The 19,032-nt window shown below is 36.3% G+C and overlaps 1 protein-coding gene and 2 long non-coding RNA genes across 7 annotated transcripts; 2 read left to right on the top strand and 1 right to left on the bottom strand.

Moving 5' to 3' along the window:
• The first annotated feature begins 5,556 nt into the window (after positions 1-5,556).
• LOC137576358 (uncharacterized) lies at positions 5,557-9,911 on the top strand. Of its 5 annotated transcripts, XR_011032285.1 has the most exons (4): positions 6,247-6,394; positions 7,418-7,572; positions 9,330-9,527; positions 9,609-9,911. It is a non-coding gene; the product is annotated as an uncharacterized lncRNA (long non-coding RNA). The 5 variants fall into 5 exon arrangements; XR_011032286.1 differs by lacking the exons at positions 6,247-6,394; positions 7,418-7,572 and adding an exon at positions 5,557-5,922; XR_011032287.1 differs by lacking the exons at positions 6,247-6,394; positions 7,418-7,572 and adding an exon at positions 6,151-6,213.
• Positions 9,912-13,551: 3,640 nt separating this feature from the next.
• Positions 13,552-15,314, top strand: LOC137576946 (uncharacterized). Its single transcript, XM_068290293.1, has 2 exons — positions 13,552-14,155; positions 14,216-15,314. Exons 1-2 carry the CDS (start codon positions 14,008-14,010, stop codon positions 15,172-15,174), a joined length of 1,107 nt encoding a protein of 368 aa, XP_068146394.1. The 5' UTR covers positions 13,552-14,007; the 3' UTR covers positions 15,175-15,314.
• Positions 15,315-15,983: 669 nt separating this feature from the next.
• LOC137577874 (uncharacterized) lies at positions 15,984-16,798 on the bottom strand. Its single transcript, XR_011032493.1, has 3 exons — positions 16,540-16,798; positions 16,228-16,320; positions 15,984-16,145 (listed from the first exon to the last, which is right to left on the bottom strand). It is a non-coding gene; the product is annotated as an uncharacterized lncRNA (long non-coding RNA).
• Positions 16,799-19,032: the final 2,234 nt, after the last annotated feature.

Here is a 19,032-nt window from a genome sequence, read left to right as displayed (position 1 = left end):
TTATGTCTTTTAAACTTACAAACTGTTAAAACAGTTGCTTCGATAATGACATAGGTATTGATCTAAGACTATATTTTTCAATGACTGTTACCATGGAAGTTATCACCCGATCTTTATGAAATTTTCAGTTTGGCTAAGTATTAAACCCAAAAAGTTAAGTAAAATGAAAACAAAAGAAATTATTGATATAAAACTCTGTTTGCCATTAATCGTTCATAAATAAGCTCTATAATATACTTTTTTGTTTAGGTTTCGCAGTATCCACTCAATTCCTGAAGTTCTAAGGATATACATACATACATATGTAGTAGACGAACCCACTTGCTTGATCAATACAACATATCTATATACAGTGGTGGCCACGAATTTAGGACGTTTTTTTTTTTTGAATTTAGTTCTGATTTCCTCGGCTCCTAAATAACTTAATGCCGAAATTTATTTAGTAATTTGTTGGTAAATGTATTCAAATGATGAACAGAATAAATTGTCATCTTAGCTATTTTCGTTTTCGCCCCAGTTGCATTTGAACAAAGAAAACCCAGTTTTCGGGTGGGAAAATGTTTAAGACGTTTTTGCTGAAATCTTAAAAATTACAGATTGAAGTATGAACTTTTTGAAGAAGTTATAGACCTAGCATAAATAATTTAGTCCCAACTTTAAATTTGGAGACAATTGAAAATCTGGATTTTTATATGGAATTTTTGGTACTTTGGGCGCGGACATTTTGCGACATTAATTTCTACTAAAATGTCTTTTTCCATGAACTACAAAAAGAAAGTGAATTGAATTTGCCGTCGAATGACATATTTATACCCTTGCAGAGGGTATTATAAAATTGGTCAGATGTTTGTAACGCACAGAAGGAGACGTTTCCGACCCCATAAAGTATATATATTCTTGATCAGCATGAGAAGCTAAGTCGATATAGCCATGTCCGTCTGTCCGTCTGTCCGTCTGTCCGTCGGTGCGTACGCGTTTTACTCAGCCATCTTAAGAGCTATCGGGATGAAATTTTTTTTGGGAGCTTTTTTTTACCCGGGTGAGATAAAGTATGAAAATCTTTGGGATCGGACTACTATATCATATAGCTCTGGAACAAAAATTTTTGCAAAAATTGGAGTATCCCCATGAAATTCACCAATATAATAGAATTTGATATAAAATCTCAGATCCCAAAATTTGACCCTGATCGGATAAATAGAACACAAGTTACAGTCTATATAAATCGGTTCAATCGCTGCCGGCAGCTCTGCTTGCTGCCTACTACGTCACCATCTGTTAACAGAGCACATGCATACACACACAGACGCAACGCTACATAAACTGTATGTGTATGCGTGCGTTGCTTTGCTTAGGGAATGAGGGAAGAAGAAGAACAAATTGTACATAGTATGAAGAGTAAAATTGTTTTGTTTGTATATTAATGAATTGAGTTGCAGAAAACAAATTTTGAACATGTGAAATTATTATTGTCAAGGACTGCAAGGGTATATAAACTTCGGCATAGCCGAATTTAACTTCTTTGATATTTTTTATTAAAATCGGATCAAAATCAGATAGTTTTTATCAATAGGGCTAATTTTTATGGAGATTTATACTTATTTGGCTTACAAATTGCTAACTAAAAGTAATATACCATTCTTATGAGAGTATTAAATAAAACCACACACTTTTATATATAGTATATCTATTATATCCATGTGTATATGCATAACTGTATATACATATTACTCTTACATATAGCCACAGATCAAGCGTGACAAAAGACTATTAGAGACCCCAAAGAAAGGGAGGAAAGCATTTGTGGCGCTTTGTTCTAAAAGTTTTCTCCACTCATCCTTCTTCTCTGATTCCCTCTTATCCAAAAAAAAATTGAAAAAATGTTTCCAGCAGACGTGACATAAGCTAAATTGTTTTAAATTTTTTGTTTGAATTGTTTTTACAAATGACTATATAGTAGGGAGGGATAATTGAAAGCTATATATATGTACATATGTATATAGCATATGTCATGTGGTTGGTGATTGAAATCGTTGCGGTTAGACAGCAGCTAGAGAAAGAGAGAGAGAGACGAAGAGAAAGGGGAAACCATGTGGGAGTAACTGCGGTCAATAGGGCACAGCATAATTAGTGATTGAATTGAACGGAACTGTCATGTGATTAATAACAATTAAGTATACGCTAGATCACATTAATGAAGATATTTCATCTTCTCTCATTCTGGAACTATTCGTCATTTACAACGATTTTTGTAGGTTCTCATCATATTAATCATTACAAGTTACATATATAGTCACTTGACAATTTTCAAAAATATGACTCTCATTAATAATTTACATATTTGAGGTTTTTCTACATTACTGTGGGATATTTTGAGTTCGTCATTGTGTTTAGATCATAGGAAATGCATTACAATTGAAACTTGGAAATTTCAAACAGTTTGAAATTTGAATTTTCCACTAATTGGCAACGGATTGGGATTATCCAGTGAATATTTCAAGTCGAAAGCCCCGAAAGCAATTCCTACATTTAGTAAATCAGATTAAGATGCATAACTTTGCTATTATTTAACCGATTTTTATGAAATTTGGAATGCCGATGGTTTTTGATGGGAAATATTTGTGTACTAAATTTAAAAGAGCTATTTCAAATTTTGCGGTAGGAAAACTATGGGCTTTCTATAAATTAGTTTCACCTGGAGAAAAAAAAGACCAAATTAGTTAGGGTCACTTCAATTAACGTTAATAATGCACTTTGGCATTTGCATTTGCACCTGTCTCAGTCAATGATAAACAACAATAACAAACAGCAGCAACAATTTTCAATGACCATTCACCTTCAAGTTGTCAGTCTTATGTTATATGTACATATGTATCTCTCTCTATATGTTATTACTTGACTGGAACTAAAACTGAAGGCATCTCAAAGCCATTTATCAAATGGCTGGTCTCTGCTATACATAACTCACTGCCAAACCAAACACACACTTCGAAGAAAACCACTCAAAATCCGTAAATTTAAAACCCCAAAAAATCTACATCAACACAGATATACACAAATACATACATACAAATGTACATATGTACATAACTCGTTGTTGCTGCTGCCAAGGCCAACTTCTTGTTTAAATGCCAAAATGTGAGCATTTGTACAAAGAATCAGAATAGAAGCCAGCAAAGAAAAGGCCCCAAAAAATGACTCGACGAAAGGTTAAACTGAAACAGGATTATAATTACAGCGTTTCTGCGGATCGGCAAAAGATCAAATGGCCCAAATACAGTACGCCTTTCATTAAGAACTCCTTCAAAAAACAAAAAAAAGCTTTCTAAAGACCTTTAAAATGTGTCATGGTTTATTAAAATCTGGTTTTATCTTTTTAATTTTCTAACTTTGAGATGCAAAATGGCGTCATTTTGTCATAGAGCCAGACTCTGAGATAGACTCGGAGGGCAGACAGAAAGATCGTGAGAGGGAGAGAGCCAGAGATCAGCGCAGTCTATATGAAGTTGCCAAGGTCAGCGGAAAAAAAAAATTAACTTCGCTCTAACGATTCACGTAACTGCACACACAGACTTCAAGTTTGCAATGCAAAATTCCAGTATTTGTGGTTTGTTAATTATACATGACTACAACCAACAACAACAACGAAAAGAGGTAGTATATACAATATACGATGTACAATATTTGTATTCGTCATTTCAAGGCAGTTTATAACACAATGGGGGGAATATTTTTTCTTTTTTTTTTTTATGTGGTAGTAGTAAATGACATTCAAACTTGTCTCTTACTCCCAGTCGTCACCTCCTCTCTACCTTCAACCAGCGTTCTTCCGCCTCCACTGCAATAGACTATGCAAATGTGTATGTACATACATACATATGTTTCCAACTGAATGCTTGGTTTAATGAGTGATCACACACACACAAACATACAGATGCACGCACTCACCTGAAAACCCCCACACGACGCCGCACAACAACAAAAAGCCAATTTATATAATTTCAAATGGTAAATAAAATTGCATCATCATTCTCAGAAAAGCAGCATCATCAGCGATGTTAGCCAAAAAAAAAAGCAAAAATTGCAACTCTTGTTAGTCATGACTATGAATTGTATGAGCTGTGTAATTGTTAGTTTTCTGCCAATTTCGAGGGAAACGAAAATGGCATTTAATCTTATAACAAATTGTTGCGTGATTCATAATTCTAGTTTTTGAAATCGACCTTATCGTCCAACACATGCATACACACACACATACATACATACAAATGTGTACACGTATATGACACAAACACATGCGTGTTTACGTAAGTTTCTGTTTTATTCCCCCAATTCTAACCGCTCATCGTACAGTTTTTCTTTTCCCTCTCACTCTCTCTCTCTCCCTTGTTCTCATTTAACTCATTCGCTCTCTCGCTTTATCATTGACTGACTGACTTAGCAACAAAAACTCGTAACGGTTTTGTGCCTGCTACGCTGGAAAAAAAGCGCTCATTTGAGGGAGCTTAGACAATATGCGTAAGTGTGACAGAGCTAGAAATACAATTTTTTTATACAGTGTGTGTGTGTGTATATGTATTGCGTGTGAAATGATAAAATGGAAAGAAAACTGTTTCTGTTGCTGTTGAAAGAGAAAGCATTATTTATTTATAATTTCTTTTTTTTCTTATTTTTGTTTTTACATGAACATATTGCAGCTTAGATATACATATAGTCACACTTTAATAACATTCTAATTAGGAAAACACTTTTTCGATGACAACATGTTGATACGCCCGCAATTTGTATAGGAGAGAGAAAAAGACTGACTATATAAAAAGCACAGTGAGTCCTCGTCTCGCTCCCACATATTTTGCAGTACGTTTTGATAAATAGAATAATTGAAGAAATTGGAAAAACTTGTAAAAACAATTGCACAAGCACCAGTACACACATTCACACACACATACGCGCGCATAGCGTATGAAAAAATTCCATTAGATTTTTTTTTTTCTTTTGTAACGTACACCACGAACATCCAAAAAACGCGGCCAACTTTGTTCGCTGTTCAGCTGCAAATGAGAGGGCAAAAATTTACGGCGAGAGGGCAAAAATTTACGGCGAGAGAGGGCACAAATTTACGGCGACCGACCGAATGAAACTTGACGACGAAGAGTCAAAACTGAACGAACGCGCTTTCATGTTTCGTTAGAATTTGCGCGCGTTTGTATGTGTGTGTGTGTGTGAGAGAGAGAGAGCGCAACTGTGTGTTGGTGTTCCATAAAAATATGACGTTGGCGGCGGAGCTTTTTTTTCTGTCCACTCGTGTTCAGCGAATATTTAGGTGAACAAATACATACAGACAGATCTACATACTTATATATTATATACATGTATATATATTTTCCGAGTTGCTGCCGTCGTCTCGTCTCTTCCGATAATAAAAAAAAGCAAAAAGCACAAGAAATAGGGTCTTTAAAAACATGTCGAAATTCGCTGTGTACAAGCGAGATAGAGCATATTTCTTTTCCCTTTACTTTGCGCCATTTGCAAGTTGCGTAATTCAACAAAAAATGTGTCATCCAGAGTGCCGAGTTCCTGGTTCTTCTTCTCTAATTTGCCTTCTCTTTTGTTCTCCTTAGCATCTGTCGCACACCGTTGATTTACGTAACGCACGCGGGCTTTTCCCCTTTTTTATTTTGTATTTTGTAAATTTGTATTCATTTCTTTTTGTCTTTAAATTTTTATTTCTCATTTTGTGTATGCCTTTTGCTCACATGATTTATAGTTTCCAGTCAAAGTTCACTAGAAAAACCACCACCAAGTAGCCAAACCACCACCACACTATGAGCAAGAACAACAACAGACGTCGCGCCACTATTCCGAGTCCGACTATTTTCGACGCTAGCAACAACGGAGATTCTTTGCTTGTTTTTTCTATATGTGAGTATGTTTAATTTCTTTTTTTTTTGTTAGCTCTCCTTTTTTTTTTTTTTTAACACACAATTTCATTTCATTTCTCTTGAAATATTTCCAAAGGGGTGCTCCAAGCGCTTAGCGAACCGCACCGTCCAACGTTCAACGTACGAATGAACGGAAAATGGAAGAAACGAAAGAAGGAAAACATTCATTTCATAATGTTAGTTGTTGCTTGTTAGTTAGTTTCCCGACCAATATTCGCTTAACATTCCCCGTATTTGACGTAGTGTTTCTCCGCTCCCTGTATTTTGGTCTGTAAGTTTAAGGGGAAACGCACGAATCGAACGCGAACTAGAAAAACGCATGTAAATTGTGTTCAAAAAAAAAAAAAAAAAAAGAATAATAAAAACTGACGATGACAGGGGCGACGCGGCTACAAAAACCAGTTTTATATAAGACCGCGCAAGTACAGTAAATATAAGCTATACATACATATGTATGTATATCAAATGAGTATGTATGCATGCATTGTATACAGTGTAAGTGTGTGTGTGGGTGCGAGAGAGTCTAAAGCTTTTTGCAATTGTACATAAGCAACGATGAATTGTTGTCGTTGTTGTAGTTGACACACATTCAAGTTGCTGTTCACTTTTTCTCTTTTTTTTGTTGTCGTTTTTGTTGTTTTTGTTGTTCTGTAGTTCTGTGGCACTGTAGCCCACTTTGGACACTGAAATTTTCCGCGTTTTGATGTTTTTCCATTGAAACGCAATGATTTTTAAGCACGTAACCATGTAAAACCGCTAACTTTATGCCCAAGATAAATTACTTAAGATAACAGCAGCAGCAACATCAAGAGTTGCCTAGATTTACGAGTGGGCGTAGTTGCTGCCTTGTATGCAAAGAAGAGCTTTCAAAAACCCGAAATCTAATTAAGAAATCTTTTTAATGTTACACTACTCATCGTCTTCTTCTTCTCCACTCTAACTTCTATGAAAAGTATGTCAGGCGATAGAGAGAGAGAGAGAGATAGAAAGAGAGTTTGAGTAGTTGTTTTTATGTGATGTGAACAAAGGGAACGTGAAGAGAGGGGCTTTTGCAGGAAGCAAAACTGAAAAAAACTATGTCATCACTAGAAAAACTTGTTATTTACAACAACAATATCAGGCGATGCACTTCCTCCCATTCTTTGCTTCCCCTTGGTCATCCATGTGTATGTGTATGTATGTATGTATGCGCAAAGTGCAAACTAGAAACAGAGAAAAAGAACTGAAACTAGGTTATTGGCGCAAATGCGCGCGCGTATTCCCCCCTTATCCACCTCATTCACCCACCATCACATTCTCCTACAAGCGTCGCCTTGTCTCTTCTTCTTTGACTGCATCATCTTTTCACTTGGCACGCGAAGTTGCAGCTGGTTTTTTTTTGTTATTGTTGTTGTTGTTGTCATTGTTGCTAGAAGAGAAGATGCACGGAAATTGCATCAATTGACTAATTTCGATTTGTTGTTTTTGCCTTTTAGCTCACTAAGACACCCACTGCTGCTGATGACGATGACGACATCAAAAGGAAAACTAACAAACCAGTTCGAAATTTTTGGCGATGACGCCACAAAATGTTGTTATTGCGTTTTATGTTTTATGCTCAAAATACATACATACATACATATGTACATATGTAAGTGCAATTTAGAGTCGACTGTTAAATACCCTGTGCGAAATTACATATGGTCTTAGTCTGGTTTTGTTTTGTGCTCCAACTCATATACCTCCTTCTAACCTATGCTTAGAGGGCATAAAAAGTAAAAACTCGCACTCGTAAAACCAAAGAAAGCTATGAGCCATCAAAAGAGGGACGGCTTACTGTGTGTGTGATGGTATATACCAGCTGTGCTCCCCTTTTACCGTTACCCTTCCAAATCCCCCCCATACATGACACCGCTTTTGATGTGTCTTCCCTGTCTTTTTGGCCGCACATTTACGAGCAAAACGTGTGTTGCATGTGATTTCATTTAATTTCCTCGAGTCTTTCTTTTCGGTGTTTATGTTTACCACAAGAAATCCACACACAGCACAACCGAAACCCCAAAATGTTTTATTCGGGGGATTCTTTTTTTTTTTTTTTGTGTTTTGTTCGGTTTTGGGCCAAAAGTTAATGCGCTCCAAGCACGAATCTTTTGTCAGTTTGGGGTCATCTTCAAAAATTTGAAATCTTTCAATTACAATCTACACGCACAGAAATTATTTATGAGAGATCTCTAGTAAGATTCATGTTAGATTTTTATGAAAATTAGTAGCTAAACTAAGTATAGTAAGCCATACAATTTCAGGTGTAAGAATTACATTTGTGTTTCAAATGTATGTATATTAGGAATCTCTTTGTGAAAAACTTTGTTATTCTAAATTCTATTTTCATGAAATTAGGTGATACAATAGATATTGATTATAAATCTTTATGTACCAAATTTTACTAGCCTTAAACAAGTAGGGCGAGTGAAAACTACATTTTGTAAGAATCTACCTACCAATTTGTTGAAACCTAATTCTAATTATTTCGGACAGACGAACTTTGTGGCGACTGTAATATAACAAATCGCATAATGGATGCAGGGTATAAAAAGAAAGTTGACCAAACATTGAAGAAATAGTTTGCAAACTTTTGTTAGACTATGATTCTCTCTCTCTATACTTAATATTTAATAGCTGTCATGGTTATAACACAAATCTAAAAAAAAAAAAAACATGTTCGTTAATATATAATTGAGGTTCCAGTTCTCTAATCTCTCGAGTATTAAGTTTAAAATCACACACACACACACACCCAGCCAGATACCTTATTCGTAATTATTAACTGGCACTGTGTGACTGGGAAACTAGACTCATAGTTGGCGATTTGAAACTTTGAAATTCTAATATTGAATATCGCATCACATTTGCGTGATACTACCCAACTAAGTATAGTTAACAACTGAACAAATGGACAACTGGAAAACTGGAAAACCTTGAAATGTGCACGAGTGACTAATTAGACAGTCAATCGTAGTCATACCCAAACCCCTAACCTCACCCCTCATCCAACAACACTTCACCAAGTACGCTCTGAATCGATTTTGTCGTTTTTTTTTTTTTTTTTTTTTTATTCGAACTGACTCTGACTTGCTGTTATTGTGATAATTTTATGCAATTATCGAAGCGAGGTCTATTAATATTTAATGGATGAATTGAGGTCGGTTGGGTCTATCTAGCTAGCAAGCTAGATGAACATCTGGACTCCTAAACTTTCACACACACACAATGTCTCTCTATTTATCACTGGGTTAGCCTTGGTAACTCATCCTACTACATATTTTTGGTATGTGTGTATAGAAAGAGTTAATTGTTACTTACAGTTTTTTTTTACATTTTTTTTTCTAATTTATATTTTATTTTTTGTAGGAACCCGTTTTATTCTTCACTTTAGATCACAGCTGCGCTTGAGACCCGTCTAATGCCAGCGAATTAACATTGGCGAATGCCAATGCCTATGGCTCTGTTCTGTCTCTACCAAATTTTGTTTCTATATGCGTGTCAGCCCCCCCCACACTCATTGACTCACCCACCATCGGTTGTGGTATATAGAGGAGACTACTGCTGGTTGGTATACATACATATGTAGAATAAGCTTTTCTGTGTTTCTCTACTTTTTTTTTTTTTTCATTTTTCGTTTTTATGTAGGGGAAGCCAGTGTAGGTCACCGAGAGCGACGGCACTCCAACGCTCGAGCTGCGCTGGTTAGGCAGCTTTTTGTTTGTTTGATGGGTCTCAAGCCCGTTGCCAGAATGTTACGATACTTAAAACGAAACTCAAACTCACAAAAAAAACTCTGGCTTAAGAGAGGCCGCCCTGGCCCTGGGCCTAAAACTAAAGTAACTTGGCCAGCTGCCACAGAATGTTTCATTCTCTGCTGCGGAATATACATATTTTTGTATAGTACATATAATATATATTAAGGAGCTGCGCAGTTTCTTCCAACACATATTTGATATCGCGCAGTTTCCATCCATGGCAAGAAAAAAACTTCCGCATTGAAATTGATTAGAAGACCAAAGAAAGAAAGAAACCAAACAGAAACAGTACAGCCAAAGAGCACCCTTATCAGAGAGGAAAACAGAATGCCTTTAGTTGCATTGCCATTCCTTATTCCTGTTTTATTTTTCACGTGGATGGTTGGATATGATATTGGGATAGACTTACTTGTACACAAGGCTTGTTCGGCTCGGGTTTTCCCACCCTTATTTATAAGCGCTTTTCCACAGTTGCCCCTCGCGGAGGTCGCATTTTACTGCGCATGTTTCACTTCAATTTGTTATACACATACATACATACCGACATATGTACATATAGAATGGTAAGAAGGGGGGTAACAATTTGGTTTCTTTGTTTTTCCTACCTAAAGGAATTTTTGATTAGAATGAGAAAAATGTGTAGCCTTATCAGGCAATGGCGCGAGGCGACCCTCAATCGCTAACAAAGAATGCAATTGCACATTCGCATGTAAGGGGCTCTAGGGTATCAGAAGATTATTGAAGGATATCTGATATGGCATTTGCATTTGCTTCATCATTAATTAAATTTAGCTACTTTACCCCCTCCTTATACCAACTCACTACTACCAATTTTGTTAACCACAAATTTCTCTAACTGACAATTTCTTCCTAATTGGAAACCAAAGACCGCAAACTAAAAAATGAAATAAAAACAGATAATTAGGGCAGCAAAATACTCGAGTATCGTTTAGGACTTTGCAGTGCTTTTTCCTTCCAAATCACTGAGCTCTCTCTGCTCATTAAGTAGGTAGGGTTCCTCCAATATACTGGTAGATGGGGGTTTTTTGTCTCATTGTCTCAGGTAGAAAGGTCGTGTGTTTTTTTTTAGCGAAAAAAAAAAAAACAGTGTAAACTGAAACTGACATTCTCTATACTTACCATAGTAAAGATTGCTGACATGAAATTTCCATTTGGCTTTGGGAGGTGGGTTTTCCCTTTTTCCTCTACTACACACTAGAGTACTCCATCCCCCCCGCTCTTGCCAACCTATCCTCTTCTCTCCTCTTTGACTGAGACGAGTGTGTGCGTCTTAATGAAGGCATTTGAACTAAACAAGTTGCAGTAGCAGCCAGTCAGGCGGGAACCCAAAAAAAATTAAGAAAAAGACTCCGGAAAGTCATCGTAGCCCAAAAAAAAAAAAAAAGAAAGAAAAGAAAGAAACGACACCAACGACAGCCACAAGCGGGCTAAGTAAACAAAAAAAAAAAAAGAACTCTGAAGAAAGGAAAACATTTACAAAAGAAGTTCATTGAACTTGCCATGGTGTTGGCTACTTTACAACGACGAGAAAGACTCTTGAGGTTGAATTTCGAAAGCATTTTGTATTTGTTTTTTTTTTTTTTTTTTGGGCACTGCACAGATGCAAAAGGAAATGCATTAAAGTCAACCTCATAAATATTAAAGGTTTCTACAATTCGCCGAATTTATGACTATTATAAAAATCGTAAAACCTGTAGAAAAAAATGAGGTAGTGATTGGTAGATTGAGAATTTTGTTACCAAAAGATTTGCCGTCGAATGATCATGGCGAAAGGGTCTCAAAAAAGCCCTTACAATTAGCATAAATGGTGAGACTTGGTAATTTGATATCCTATTCTCACTATCAAATTCATAAATTGAATGAAAATATTATATTCTTCACACCTTTTCCTCTCCTTTGTATGTATATACATAGATGAGACTTCTCTTCGAGTTAGTATAAAATCAACTTTATATTAAGCGTCTGTAATCAGGAGTACAGTTGCTTTTGAATCACACCTGTCCTTGTGATAATAAAAGATCCTAAATCGTCAAGAGAATGAGTAGTTCCTCCCACAAATGTTAATATTTATTGCTTTTAAAATATTTTCCTTACGCCTACAAGACTTTGTTAAGTGAAGAGTAATTTACTTAGTTATTGTTAATATTTTATTGCCAGATAATTGATACTTACTATTTTAGTGTTTGTTATTTTTTTAGTAATGTAAATTCTTATGAAAACATTTTAACTAAAATGTGGATCCCTTTTAAGGTGAGGTCAAGACTGTTTTGAAATCTGTCGCCTTAAGTTCCAATAGTTGATTGTTGATGAGACAGGTTAACAAAAATAGTAGGTATATATTGTGTATGTACTATTAGGGAAGTCTTTATTAACATACATACTTTTGTTTTCAAGATTTCTCATTGAAGAATATTTGAAATATTAACTTTTAGATACTTGCTAACTTTTAAACGTTTTAATTGATGAACAATGAGCAACTTAAGAAATCTTTCATCGAAACGAAATGTTGACACCTGAAAATCATGTTGAACATTAAAAATTAAATTAAATTAAATTAATTTATATATTTTCAAAATTTCGATATAAGAATTGAAATTTGAATTTGAAATTTTTCGATCTTCGTTAACAGCAAATAATCTTTATTTATTTGTCGGACGTACATATTTTAAATTTAACGGCTTTAACTATGAAATCTTACGATTATTTCGAATTCCCTTTCTTGATTTTATCACATTCAAATCAAATACTAAGTATTACTACAAATACTCTATACTACAAACTTCCTCAACATATTAACAAGTTTTCCAACATTTTCACCTTCCGATTCTGTTCTGAAAGTAAAAACATCTTTTAGACTTTAGGTTGATTTTAACTTGCAAATCGTTTTATTCTGTCCCGACGATTTTTGCAATATTATCAATCAATCATATACTATTGTATTTTCCATTATGGGTTCGCTTTGAATATTACAAAGCAAATCGGGCCGGGCCAAAACGGAGCGAGCAAAGAGAGGCTTTACTGTATGCGATTTTCTAAATATGTTTGGATCAATTCTCATACATTCTTTTTCCATCATATTTTATAAGTATTTTTAGTTCGACTTTACCATTTTAATGTATATACATATATTCTGGATCAGCATGACGCTACGAGTTATTTTAGCCATGTCTGTCTATCCGTCCGTCTGTATCAACGCAAACTTCTTCTGAACCGGAAGATTTACAATTTTTGAAATTTTGCATGTAGGCTTGTATATACTGCACAGGTTGTATATCTCGGATTCAGCCGGATTTGACCACTATCATCTATCATATAGCTCCCATACAAACGGCAAAGTCACAAACAGTGACATTTCTCAATAACTTCATTATTTTTTGAGCTATTGTCGTGAAATTTAATATTAGTAAGCTTATTGCACTTATAAACGACTCTGCCAAATTTGATCAAGGTCGGGTGACTATATCATAGGAATGATCGGTGGAGAACAGTGATGACTTTCTGGTTTTGTTTTTGTTTTAGAAAATGAGAATTTGAGCAAAAACTGAATTAAAGTGTAATATTGAATATTTTTGTAATAAATTGTTTCGAATACAAACGTCGTTCTTTATCTCTCTCTCGTTCTAAAAAGTAATGCGGTGTTATTTAGTGGTAGTGTTAAATGTTTAAACAGCTTGTATTCGCTTGTGGGTTTATCAATATGCTAAGAAGTTTACATATTAGAGTGGACGTGATGTGACTTGGATAGTTGGTTTAATCAGATTACCTTTCATTGAAAAGTCCATCCCAAAAATGACATCTACGTACGCAGTATGTATGTATTTATGTATGTATGTACATATTTCTCGCTGTTGTTGTTGTTGCCTTATACTCACTGTACGAAATGGGGAAACGAAATAACCGATGAAACGATGAAACGATGGCCTGCTTCGGTATGTATGTACATACAGAGACCGGCTGTTGCCCGCTGTGTGTATGTAAAAGTGGCGTGCGTGTGTGTGTTTGTGTTTGTTTGTACATACATATACATATGTACATAGAGCAGTCACAGGTATAGAGAGTGGAGGGCCTGCGAATTCAGTTTCGTATTCTTGCTTGTGACGAAAGGATGTACGCCGGTTTGTAGTTGAAATTCATCGCAACGTACATACATACATCTGCTGTTTTCATATATAATATAAAAACACAATCAGTCAGAGAGCTAGCGAGAGAGAGAGTGAGAGAGAACAGTGAGCAGCAGAACAAACTCAGCTTAAGTTAGAGAATACATCATGCCCAAGGGTAGAGGCGGCGGCGGAGGAGGAGGAGGCGGACTAGGAGTAGGAGTTAGCCAACCACAGTATCAAGAGCAAGATTATGAGGAGCTGCGTGAATTGCTAAACTCCTGGAATGTTGGCGAGCTCTTGCCACATTTTCAAGGTAAATAAAAGCGCGGGAGAATGTTAGACACACTAATCGGAGCTCCCTTCATCCTTCCAGACGAGGCCATCAATGTGGAGGAGCTGCAAATGCTTAAACGCCACCATTTGACCGAACTGATGGGACATTTTCGATATGGCACACGCATCCGCTTCGAGCATCATCTGGAGCGTTGGCGGCATTGGATGAATGTTCCCCTTATGGGTTCTCCATCCGAATCTGCCGGCCATTGCAGTGGTTGTCGCTGCAGCACAGCAACAGTTTCATCGGCGGCAGCAGCGGCGGTGGCTGCATCGAATGCTGGAACGATAGGAGTCTGCCAGCCCCAGATCACTAGTGTACGTTCCGTAGAGACTCCCATGGTTGTGCCCACCAAACCGGAGGAGAGTCTCAATTCCCGAAATGTTGAGCCATTGGTCTCTCTAAACGAGACTGGCGACTCGAATTCCTTCAATATGACACTCCCGTTGACCGATCACACAGAACTTGTTCATACGACCCTAGGCGGCGGTTCGGCAACAATGAAGCAGGAACGCGAGGGCAGCGAACCAGATGCCAGCGAGGAGGGAGCTGTCACTGTTTTGGGTATTCTCCAGGTCTCGGGCATCAAAGCTCAAAGCCTGCTCGAACGTCTGGGCCAGAATGAACAATTGGATGCGGTGCAGCGGCTGCTATTAATCCAATTGATATGCAGTTACTATGAGGACAACCAATTGCATTTGACCCTGCAGCGCAGTCATTTGCTAGAACGCGAAATCTTGGAGCTCTTCCCCAAGGAGCAATTGCATTTCTATCGCACCGAACGTCGTGGCAAGATCTATGTACGATTCACCAATATGAAACGGAACAAGCGTTTTAGCACTCAACGCGCCGCCGCCGGTGGTGCTGGAGGTTCTAGCGCGGACAAGAGGCGCAAAGAGGATCCATCATTAAAGGCCTCAACGTTAAACAATTCGTATGTGACGAAGGGTGTATCATTTGCCGGTGATACAATGTCCAGTCCGGAGAGATCAGATTGATTAGTTTTAGTATATAGATTCTTAAAGCAAGCCATTATCTCGATTTAAGTTATGACTAGACATATATACATATATGATAATGTAATGTGACTGATAAGTGGATAGGTAAATAAAAATATAATGGATAAATGGTCGTCAAATTTGCCGCAAACAAAGTTTCTCGCTTACATCAGCAGAGTAAAAATAGAGTTTCACATCGCCATCGCCGCCATCGACGTCGTTTTCGTTGTTATTTTGTGTTAACAGCCATTGCAAACGAGACGATTTATTTAGCTGACTCTAGACTCTGACTCTGGGCAATATAAATGCGGGCAATGTATCTGACAGATACTTGCTAACGCTTGCAATTAAGCAAAAGCTGCTGTTCCATCTGTTTTTTGTTTTTCGGAGATGCCTCTGCCCCCGTCCCCCACTTGCTGGAAGTGTTACGGGTTGAGGAATGAGGGGGCAGGTTTTAATTAATTACGAGTAAGTCTTCTTTTGGTCTTGCTGTTGTTTAGCTAGTTGTTGGCAACGCTTTGCTCTCATGTTCGCTGTTAATTGTCTTTATCAGTGTCGCGACAAAGAACAAACAGAACTATCTTTTTTCACACATACACACGCACAGAGACACAGTTAGAGATAGATAGAGAGACGTTTTTTTTTTTTAAATTTATTTACACACACTCATATAGAAAGAAATATGAATTGTTATTTCGCAAAAATGTCTATAACTTGATGATCTCTAATGGTACATATATACATAAATAGTCTTTATCAGAATCAAGAGCTAGTTCGATCTAGCCATATCCATCGGAATGACGCGCAAATCTAGAGATATAGATAGATAATTTTCCATCTCTTGTCATCTCTGTGGCGGATCAAGCTCAGAGTTTTGGTATGGGTATAGCGAAATTTGTCTATCGATTTCAGAGGTGAGGGCCTTTGTCCTCATTTCAGCCCTCGAAAATCCCTTACTGGTCTAAAAAAGTCTTTGAAAAAATGACAATAATGAAATTTGCTTAGTATTGGAAGCAGAAATATGATAAAATTTTGTTCCAGGTCTTTACATACCATTTAGATAGCGGATACCAATCCTCTGGTCTCTTATTCTTGTTAGAGTCCACATAATTGGGTTTCTTTGAGATCTAAGGCTAACAAATTTGGCTATAACAAATTGGCAAAGAAAAGTGATTATCTTATGAAATGATAAAGGCGTCCCTATCAAAATTGGTACTCTAATTTTTAGTAAAATTATCAATTGGTTTACCAAATTTCATAAAATTAAGTTAAAAACTAGCAAATGTAAAAGACATAAGAAATCACATGAGCACTTGCTGGTAAGAGTGAGTGCGATGGTCAACCGGAGTCGCCGCAACAACTTACTTCAATTGTTTTTGTTTTTTTGCTGGTGTTGTTGTTATTTCTGACTTTAATAAGCAATTCGTTAGTGTTTTTTTTTTTTTTTGCATTCTCTTCTCTTTATTTCAATTGTGTTTTGCAGTCAACGCGCATTCCATTAGACAATCGGGCGGGAGCTTGTTCCACCACCACCAACACCAACTGTATCTGCATCTGTGTCTTTGTGTGTGTGTATCTGATGGATATGCCGCAATAAATAGGTCGGCGGCTACAAAACTATCAAGCAAAAGCAACAGAAAAAAAAAAAGAAAAAAGTAGTTTGTAGCCCATGTAGATACCAGAAAATGTTGTAGTTAGTAAGCTCACTAAGCTCTCTTGCCCCATTGCTGCTGTAAAAGCTTCAACCAACCACACACACATACACACAAATACATGCGTACATACATATACATAGATAGATACAGACATACATATGTATGTATGTATACTTACATATTTCTTTTTCTATTTTGTATATCTAAGGAAAACAAAGTACAATTTTTTAATAAACAAATTAAACATTAAATCAAGTTGGTTTCCTTTAATGTTGAAATCTTAAATAGACACATACATATATACATACATATGTATGTAAATATTTGTATCTTTTAGTTATGTACATATCTAACAAATTGTATGGCCACGTCCGTCACTCTTTGGGCTTTGTGTGTATCTGTGTTGTGTGTGTGTCTGAGTGGATGGAATTGAAATTGCTGGACATACATACATACATACATACATATGATGTACATATGTAGATATATGTATAAACATTTTGTAGTTGTGTTGAATAGGGAAAGTAGGTCAATTACACGTGTCATATAAGTACATGAACATTTGTACATAAAAACATATATATGTACATATGTACATGTGTATGTGTGTGTATGTATCTATAGTAACCTGCACTTTCGAAGCTAGACAAATTTTCAACTCAACACTTAATGGTTTTGTTTCTGTGAAACAAATAAGTATCTATTACTGGGTCGAGCGGATGGGCGTTCCTACTTGATGTTGTTGTAGTTGGTTTTTCTTGTTTTCTTTGTTTATCTTGTGTGGCTTTGGGACTAATTGGCTTTGCCTATTGCACTGGAATGCCTAAAAACAACAAACATCAAACAAACGATGACATAATAAAGAGTCAGAGAATTTCAGGGCTTTAGCTTCCTTTTTCTGCAGCACGCAGAGTTGTGGAAAGGACGTTGAAAGGACGAAAGCCCTGGAATTTTCATTGTCTGTGGAGAGTAGGTGTTTGCAGCAAGTCAAGATAACTATATGTACATACATATAAAGATACTTTTTATAATATCTACTCAAGCTCAAGTATATACATATATATAAGTATGTATGTATGTATGTATATTGTGGCAACAAAAAAAGAGAAAAACCCGCAACTATGTAGAGCTTCGAATTGGGTCAATCGATAAAAGGCAACGATTCTGAGCTCTAGCACATATCCAGCACATGCGCCAAATTCTCTTTTTTTTGTTTGCTTCTTATTTTCTTTTAGGGGACGACAAGGAGCTTTGGACCCCCTCTGTCTGGGTGGGCAAATAAACCGAAGCGAGCAAATCCGAACCTTATCACAAACAAAAAAAAATAAATTATCAATACCATGTTGGGATAATTATTTTGGTCTACTTTTCTGTGCAGATAGAGAAAAATGTTCGATATGCTTTTGTGTATTCGTTCTATTGTTTTTTTTTGTTATTATTATTTTCGTTTTTTTATTGCACAAATTTTTAAAATTATTTCATTCGAATTTGGCGCCTAATAATAGTCCTAAGGGTGCGAATAATAGTCCTAAGGGTTCGAATAATAGTCCTAAGGGAGAGTAATGAGTGGCGACACTGAGTCGTGGAATTGGAACCTGAGGACTGAGTAAATCTGAGCACAAAAACCAGTGTTCAAAAAGACAAAATCGGCGGTTCACGAGGCATATTTTGAATTTTCAAAATAACCTCAACAGAATAGTAATACACAATTCTTTCAATGTTCTCGTACCATAAATGGTTTATGCGATTACGTTTTTATCTATGAAACTAAATTTATAACTATATCTGTCATCAAATAACTCATTTCTTGTACGAAAGATGTATTTTTATTATGATTTATCAGGCTTTTGATTTATTTTCCCTGTGGTCAATTGAAATTTGGAGAATATTAACTAAGTAAAACGTCTCGCCTCCATCGGCATGCCATGCACCAAGTGAAACAACCGTCTTAAATATATGGTCTTAGATATATAAGTAGTACAAATATTTTTATGTATGTATGTATGTATATGTATTTGTATTTTATTTGTCTCGCTCACTCTTATAAGCACATAAGTACGATAGCTGGAGAAAGGCGTTTTCGAATTCAAAATTAACTTCATCTAAAATAAGTATTTTACAATGTAATGCTGATTAAAATAGCATTTAGAATAGTAATGCGAGTCAATTAAGTACATGGATAAATTCGGAAGTTTATAACTTT

This window comes from Drosophila tropicalis, unplaced genomic scaffold (genome assembly GCF_018151085.1).
Source record: "Drosophila tropicalis isolate 14030-0801.00 unplaced genomic scaffold, ASM1815108v1 contig_593, whole genome shotgun sequence".
In the NCBI taxonomy this organism is placed as follows: Eukaryota; Metazoa; Arthropoda; class Insecta; order Diptera; family Drosophilidae; genus Drosophila; species Drosophila tropicalis.
The sequence above is the reverse complement of the archived record's forward strand: the minus strand, read 5'-3'. Positions and strand labels throughout refer to the sequence as shown.